Raw genomic sequence first — 9,094 nt, forward strand, 5'->3', positions numbered from 1 at the left:
TGGGGTTTAGTCCAAATCTGCATCCTTTCCTTCAAGGCTCAGGGGTCCAAGATTATCTTCTGTGTCTGTATTAATTGGTTTCCCTTTTCTTTGTTGAAGAGGGTCTGTGCAATCCTTCTGCCTAGTCCACCATTTTGCCCCGCCTCTAATGGAGGTTCTAAACTTTTATGAAAGAATATTGAAAATACCATGGGCTACTAGAAGAACAAACAAATCTGTCTTGGAAGAAGTATAGCCGGAGTGTTCCTTAGAATTGAGAAGGCTCATACTTTGTTTCATATACTTTTGTGTGTGTGTGTGTGTGTGTGTGTGTGTGATTTGGGTGAGAGTTTACAGCGCAAATTCACTTTCCATACAGCAGTTCACATACACTTTGTCTCATGACATTTACTATAATTTACCCCAGTACAACAGCTCCCCTCCCACTTCCTCCCCATAGTTACCTCTTCCCTGTGTCCGTCCCTCCATGCAATCCTGCCCCCTGAACTCTCTCCCTGTACATAAACAGCCTTCCTTTCTCCCATGATTGTTCTCTCCAAGGAGTGTATCTACTTCAGGTAAATGTTCAACTCATATGCCTGTCTTTTGTTTGGTTGGGAGCCACAGATGTGGTTCAATTCCAGACCTGAAGGGCAGGTAGGGCCCATAGTCTCAGTGGTTCCATCAGGCTCTATCAGACCAGCAAACCTGCCCCCGCCCTTTTTTTTATCATACACTTTTGTCATGTTGTCACAAGGAACCAGTCACTGGAGAACAATACCTTGCTTAATAAAATAGTAGTAGTAGTTGTTGTTATATGCCCTCAAGTCGGACCCAACTCACAGTAACCCCTCCTTGGGTTTCCTGAGGCAGTATCGCTACAGTAATAGATTGCTCAGCCTTCCTTCTGAGGAGTAGCTGGTGGGTTTGAACCACCAGCCTTCTGGTTAGCAGTCATGTGCCTTAGGCACTATGCTGCCAAAGGTTAATGAAAAAGGAGAAGACATTCAAGGAGATTGATTGACACAAGGGCTGCAATTATGGGCTCAAGTATAGCAAAGATTGTGAGGATGATGTAACACCGGCCAATGTTTGATTCTGTTACAGTACATAGTGACTTTATGAGTTGGAGCTGACTCAATGTAATCTAACAACAATAAATATATATATATATATATATTTATAATCCATTATCTTTCATAAAGCTGATCTGTCCACCAAGAAGGTCACTGCCTAAATTGAAGGAGATATATATATACATATTAGTAGTAGAAATTAAATCTTCACAATATCAAAAGAGCTTTAATACAGGAATTACCAAACACATATGCCCTACTCTTGGGTATCTGGTTTCTTTCGTCAAAATGACAGTCTTGGAAAATAATTTGGAGGTAGATAAATGATATTAATTGATAATGCTTCTAATGTTCATCCAAAGTGTCATTATTGTGTGTCATTTTATGGGTAAAATGCATTCTAGCAATGATATTTTTGTTATTACTATTAGGGTTTTTTTGTTCAAAATGATTCTTGTGTAATATTTGAATTACTGTGTTTATTACTTATGTAGCTGTTTATATTTGAAAATGTAAAAGGTTAACTTACTCATAATTATTTCTCTAAGATATTATTTATATTGATGGTGGAGGGTGTGGTTATCTACAATGTGTTGCCTTTTTAGGAACATGTCCGGATTATTTTCTAATTTGTTTCAAAAGAAAGAAATTTTATCTTGATTCTGTCACTTTGGGGAAAAAGCATCCTTAGAACCAGTTTTGTTTTTATTCTCAGACAAAATGGAATTGACAGAATCAATAAAAGTGTAAAATTAAATGATCTAGTAATTTCTGAAGTTTTTACTTTACCCGTGGAAAGTAATACATCTGGTAGGCAACACTGTGCCTTAATGATGTTTTGTCTGAGATAGCTGTCCTGGCATTCCTACTTGTCTTTTTAAGTCAATGGATTTAAAAAAATAATTCTAAAGACAGTAGACTTGGGTTCCCATTGCATCTCTGTTTTTGTTTCTGCTTATTTGTTTTCCTTAATAAGCAAATAATTTTAAATCTATAATCTTTACTTTTCTCATCTATAAATGAGATGGTTAATATACATGACCTCCATTATTGTCTACCTTAAAAATGCTTTAATGCTATGATTCTGAGTCAAGCTATATAATTAAAACACTAAAGTTTTTTTTCTTTTCCCCAGTCTACTGAAGCTAAACTGATATGGTCACCAAATAAAAATAGTTTATTCTCAAGCTACATGAAATAAAAATGATAGCAATTAACCCAGATCAGAAAATTTTGTTAGAGGGAGAATGCATGGTTTGAAATTTTTTTCAAGGGGAAGGGATACTTAATTAAGCAACCTGGAAAAAGCAGTCCAAGAGCACTTAGCATACAAAAGGGCTGAGAGCCTTCAGAACACCAATGTTCTCCAGAGTGGCTTCCATGTGGCATTCCATTCATCTAGGATCACTTCTTCCCTCTTGGCCATCTACTCTCTAAAGGGAGAAAATTATCCACAGTTAAAAAGCTTCTATATAAGATTCTCAGAACACCTTACAATAAATCCCCACAAGATGACATCCTATCTCTAAACTATACCAACACTTATCCACCAAACAACTTGACTCACGTTATGGGAACTACCACCTATGATGTGAGGCACACAGTGGTATTATTAGTTCCTCTCCTGGCAGAAGGGAAAGACTAAAAGAAAGAAAATCTCTGATCCTGTAGTGTCAGAGAGCAAATGTGACTCTAATGTTACCACTTGGGTCTCTGAACAACTTTTCACACTGAATTGTTGTTACCCATAATGGAGTCCCTGGGTGGTTAATGGTTAAAGTGCTCAATTACCTACTGAAATTTTGGAGTTTGGAGTCCACCAGAGTTCCTTGGCAGAAAGGCCTGATGATCTACTTCTGAATAAACAGCTACTGAAAACATATGAAAGTCAGTTTTACTCTGTCACATACGGGTTTTCATGAGTACGGGTTGACTAAGTGGCAATGGGTATAGTGGTTATGTTCTATGGTAATGTTGGAGAAGTATAGTAACACTACTTTGTGCATTTTGGGCCACTTTACCATTTCCAAGCCACTTTATTTTTCTTATTTATTTAACTAATATTTACTGACTGTACACCAAGGGCTAGGCACTCCTCTAGGCACTGGTGATACATAGATTATTCTTTTTAATTATTTTAACAACTCTTGGAATTTTTTTTTCTTTCTCTTTTTACATAGAAAAATTAAAATTCATTAGGTATAGGTATGATTTAACTTATATATCTAGTAATAATCAGCAACAGAGGTGAAACCCAGGTCCTGTACCACCAAAAGTATTATTGCTACTCTTGGTCTTTGTAAAGATGTTTGGTGTTGTTTTATAAGGGAATTGCTTCCATAATTCCAATCAATTAGTAAATAAATATGCATTCTTGAGAAAAAGAAAATGTATTAGGAAGTCTGTGTTTGCTTATATATGCCTGGCCCTGCCTCTAAAGAAGTGTCTTATATATATTTGGCTTCTGATAAATACAGGAGTGAATGGATGCTGTAAGTGCTTTATAGCACTTGTAAGTGCCTTATAATACATGAGCACTTAGGACCCTAAAGGTTTTGTTTCAGCATAAAAAATTGAAGTCCTCACTTTGGCTGTCAGATCTAAAGTATATTCTCACCACAGCTTAAAAGAAATCCTACATTTGGGGAAACTTAGGGTACTTTCCTAGATTTATAAAGTGATACTTCATTGTTTTCCCCCATTGGTGAGTGATCTTTCTGGTGATTTATAGGCCAGAACCCTGGAGGCAATTAGAGGTGAGAGATTAGAAGTCAGGTGCCTCAAACTCTGTAAAATACCATTTCCTTTATACATTAAAATGAATCCACTTTTGACCTCACTGAATGTGTTGGTAAGATTCCATCATTCTTCTTATTTTTTTTTTTCTTTTTCTTAGGTTACTGCCCACATGGTTATCGGGAATGTCAGAATGGCAAATGTTACAGGCCAGAACAAAGCTGCAATTTTGTGGATGATTGTGGAGATAACACTGATGAAAATGAATGTGGTAGCTCCTGCACATTTGAGAAAGGCTGGTGTGGCTGGCAAAACTCTCTGGCTGAAAACTTTGATTGGGTTTTAGGGGTTGGCTCTCATCAAAGCCTTAGACCTCCCAAAGACCACACACTTGGAAATGAAAGTGGTAGGTTATTACTGTATTACAGTTGCTCTAATATTTTCCACAATGCTCATCACATTGTTTTCCCTGAAAGCAAATGAAGAACCCTGGAGATACAGACCATCATGGTGCCTCTTCATGTAAATCAAACATTTATGAATAATCAACATCTGATATTAACAGCTGTTTTGATAATTGTAAATAGATGATAATCAGGCATGAGTCCTAAAAGCCACACACTTGTAATCAATAACCCTGAATCCTGCCACTCAATTGATCATTAGCAAGTCATTTAACTTTTTCAGATTCTTAAATTCCTCATCTCTCAAGTGGAGATAGTAATATTTGCTCTGTGTACCAAATAGGGTTTGTGGAGATCAAATGAACTGATGTACATGAAGGGAAAGCAGGTTGAAAACTGGAGGTCCTGAGCAAATGCAGTGTAAGATAATGTGTTAAGTGTGTTTGGCCTGGCTCATTTTTGTGTGAGTAACTGAGGTCAAGTCTCAGACTCATTGATCAAGGATCAAAAGACACAGTACAGATGTTGTAGTTGTTGTGTGTCATTGATTCTGACTCATAGATACTCTATAGGACAGAGTAGAACTACCCACATGCTTTCCAAGGCTATAATATTTATGGAAGCAGGCTGTCACATCTTTTCCCCGAGAAGCAGCTAGAGGTTTGAACTACGGACTCATCAATTGGTGGCTGAGTACTTAACCACTGTGCCACCAAGGTTCCCAGTGCAGTGCAGAAGGGACCCAGAATCCTGAAAGATGGCCCAAATACTGAAATTCCACAGGCCTGTGAATGTGATCAAGCCAGCCTGGGCAAGCCACAGTCTAAATCCTATTTGAATACTCAGCTTTATGTAGGTGAGATATTTTGGATATTTGAATAAGCAAGTATAAAATTAATACCTTTCCTCTCACATTGTATATTAAAATGCTAGGTGTTTTACTTATATACTCAATAGATAACTGAATTTGAAAATATGTCATATTACTTTACTTGAATCCTAAGTAGTTATTGCATTGTTTTCAATAACTGGTTAGTTTGAGAAATTCATGAAATGATTTCCATAACTCTCTTGTTGATTTGATGGCATAAATATTCTGTCAGATCAATCAATCTGCATACCGTAAAGTATTTTGCTAAAAGCGGACAATTGGAAATTGTTCAGTGAATGAACTGGAGTCCAGGCTATTAGATTTCCTTTCTGTTTCAAATGGAAATGCCTTTGGCAGCTCAGATCATATGAAATGTAATTAAAACCCTAACTAAGATGGGAAAAGGCTAAAATAATGTTCTCATTGTTATTTCTGTTGTATCTGAATACCATCCTTGTTTGTAGGGCACTTCTTGTATCTGGAGGCTACTCCTATGGGCCTTAGAGGGGAAGAAGCAAACCTGAAGAGTGCCATGTGGCAGGAATCCAGCACCACCTGCACCATGAGCTTCTGGTATTTTATATCTGCAAAAGCCACAGGGTCCATCCAGATTCTCATTAAGGTAGGATTTCAACCTGTGCTTCTTTCAAGCTTTGTGAGGATTTCTACAGGGAGCACATGCCCAAAGGTTTATCACAGCCCTGATAACTTGGCCAGAGGGAGCCTTCCTTTCATCAGAGGGAGCTGCCACTGTTCTTCAGATGCTCTGTGGGTTTAACCACCTGTAGCTCAAATGCTTAGTGAGAAGCTGGGGCAAGGCAACCAGCTTGGCATTAAACATCATACCTGTTGGTACAACTGAATCCTAGAGACTCCTTTTATGAGAACAATTAATCTAAGATGTGTTAGTTCCTTCTCTTGATTTAGGTCTTATCTTCTCTATGCGTCTCAATAAAAGAAAATAGATTATTTGTTCATCTGAAAGATGAGTGACTATTCATTTTATCTCATATATGAACAACCATTAAGGGAACTAATAATAGACATTCCCATTCTAAGCACACTGTGTAAATGACTAAACCCTAAGAAGAATGATCAAGGTATTATAACATTGAACTGCTTATGAACTGTGACACAGTAATGCATTTTTTTTTTAACTGAGGATTAATTGGATGTTTCTGTCAGGGCTTTAATTTAGTATTACAAAGTGACACAGTGTTCAGGGAACAAAATAACAAAGCACATATTAATGATACTTGCTTCATATAACTTAAGATATTTTTGCAGGTTAAACCAGCATCAAAAAGGAGATAAGTATATGAGTGCAGGTGTGTGTATGTGTGCACATGAATGTGTGTGTTCATGTCTATTTCAAGAATCTCATGAGAATTCCAGGAAAGGATCTTCTTAAAACAGGCTCTTTAGGCCATTGCTGTTTTATAACATGTGAGTCTGGTGATGTGCCCTAGTACTGATGCAAAATGCCTGATGTGAATATCAAAGAGCTCATATGTCTGTATAGCTAATAGGTGCATAGTCCACATTTTATCTGACACCTGAATTACTTTTTAACTTAGGACTCTACTGTAATAATGCAGAAAAGCCTATCTTATAAAATACATGCAGCAAGTAGTATCTTAATGAATTATTCTCATATTTAAATATGGAAACTTACTGAAATATAATGCTTACGGTTATCATAGGAATATCTTGCATATTTCTCTTTTAAATGTGATACTTGGTTATACAATATGCAACATGTGAATTATTTGGTACTGCTCTGTGGGCTTTGCTTTTATTATTACTTAACTCATATTTGTATGTCAACTCTCTTATGTTACAATAACAAAATTTATATTACTGTGTAATGTAAAATCAAAAGATTTTGGAATAACAGTCTTCCTACTGAGTAAAGTCATATATCAAACTCTTGTGGTTCCTCCAATTGATTCCTATGGAAATTAATTATTGTTGTCATTGTTATGTGCTGTCGAGTTGGTCCCAACTCATAGTGACCCCTCCTTTGGTTTCCGAGGCAGATCAGTACAGAAGTAGATTGCCCAACCTTCCTTCCAAGGAGTGGGTGGTGGGTTTGAACCATCAGCCTTCTGTTTAGCAGTCGAGTGCCTTAGGCACTACACTACCAGAGAATTTTACAAGAATGTTACTGCTGCTTTTAATACTACTACTAATAATAATAAGCATAATAAACATAACTTATTTTTGAAGTACTGTATATGCAGACTCTTGTTTAGTCACATGGATTGTGGAGAAAAATACTTTGTAACATATATTAAACTTATATTCAGGAATTCTGGAGCAATCATTCTAATTTAGTGGTTTACATGTTTTTGATTGTCATTACAAAGTACTTCTCAGGCTTCTCTCTGTGTGGAGTCATGCTGGATTTTACTTGCTCATTTGTTTGAAAATATCCTAACCAGATGGCAAATATAGTAGGGGCAAAGATTCAGCTTTTTGTTTTTCCCTTTCTTTATTGCTCATCTTTTAAATTTTGCCAAATTTATCCATGTGTCCCGCCTGTATCAGCTGCTCATGCTATTCTTAGGAATGCTTTCCTTTTTTCCCTCCACATCAAATATATTCTGGAAGCTTCACTCCTTTCACCAAACTTTCCTTGAACACTTTTCCTCACTATGAATACTCCTTCCCTAATCATTCCTCACAGCTCCAGATATTATTCCTGATCATTGGCTGTTATTCTGTATGTATTCTAATTCCACAAATAGATTATAAACTCATGAGAGCAAGTCCTTGACATTTCACTTTTCCTATATCCCTCTCTTATCTTCAGAGAAGAGGCTCAGTGAAGGGAACACAGGCAGAAAGTGTGCCCTCACAGAGCCCACTGCAAGGCTTTGGACAACTGTTGTTATGGAATGGCCATTCTGCATTACATAAATGACATTAACATCTAATTAAAGACTCCATCCTGAAATATGTACATGCAGTGGGATGTAAAAGACATTCAATGGTTGAATATTATTTAATAGTAATGTAGTTTATATGGGGTAGTATTGATTACAGATCACAACCCTACTAATACATATTAAGGGTTACTATTTATTGAGCATGAGGCTCAGGGATCCAGGTGAGGAGAGGGAACACAGGCACGCCCAATGCATCAGGACAGGAGAACCAGAGAGGGGAGAAGAATAAGCTCAGGGACTGGGAGAGAAGAGGAGTGAGCTGCAGGGATCCAGGTGAGGAGAGGGAACCCAGGCACACTCATAGCATCAGGGTGGGAGAACTGGAGAGAGGAGACAATAGCCCGAGGACCAAGACAGAGAAGTGAGCCGCAGGGATCCAAGTGAGGAGAGGGAGCCCAGGAACGCCCAAAGCAGCAGGTCAGGAGAGCAGGAGAAAGGGGAGGAAAAGGCCCAGAAACCAGGACAGAGAAAGAGTCAGCCACAGGGACCCAGGTAAGGGTGGTACGAGAGGTTTCCAACTGGGAGACAAAATTGTCTGTCAGTTTGTCCTACCATGGTGACGTGTTGATGTGAGTTTTGAGGCTGAGCCACTGGTGTTTCAAACCCAGTGGGGTGCACATGGTGCACATGTATCAGCTCAGCCCATAGACTGAGACAGACTAGGAAGAAGGAAGAGACTGTCTACTTCTCAAAGAATTGGCCAGGGAAAACCTTATGAATAGCAAAGAAACACTGTCTGATACATTATCATGCAACTTTATGAATAGTCTAGTTAGGTTAGAAGGCTCTCAAAATAGGACTGGGAAAGACCTGCATCATCAGAGTAAACCTAGCCTTACTCCTATGGATAAGGTAAAGCTTTCGAGACCTCCATTTGCTGATGTGGCACCACTCAAATTGAAGAGAAACAGCTGCACATATCCATTAATCATTGGAACATGGAATATATGAAGTATTAATCTAGATAAATTGGAAGTTGTCAAAAATGAAATGGAATGCAAAAAGATTGATATCCTCAGCATTAGTGAGCTGAAATGGACTGGTTTTGGCCATTTTGAATCAGACAACCATATAATC

At 37.8% G+C, this 9,094-nt stretch overlaps 1 protein-coding gene across 1 annotated transcript in view; it reads left to right on the forward strand.

Annotated features, from left to right (window-relative positions):
* The window catches only part of MALRD1 (MAM and LDL receptor class A domain containing 1), a 1,363,654-nt gene that overhangs the window by 674,741 nt on the left and 679,819 nt on the right, over positions 1-9,094 (forward strand). The window contains exons 27-28 of the mRNA XM_007936352.1: positions 3,952-4,197; positions 5,531-5,688. Of these exons, the coding sequence (XP_007934543.1) occupies positions 3,952-4,197; positions 5,531-5,688 (404 nt within the window). The remainder of the gene's footprint in view (positions 1-3,951; positions 4,198-5,530; positions 5,689-9,094) is intronic.

The sequence above is a fragment of the Orycteropus afer genome, unplaced genomic scaffold (genome assembly GCF_000298275.1).
Source record: "Orycteropus afer afer isolate SDZICR_OR568_19922 unplaced genomic scaffold, OryAfe1.0 scaffold00035, whole genome shotgun sequence".
Lineage (NCBI taxonomy): Eukaryota > Metazoa > Chordata > Mammalia > Tubulidentata > Orycteropodidae > Orycteropus > Orycteropus afer.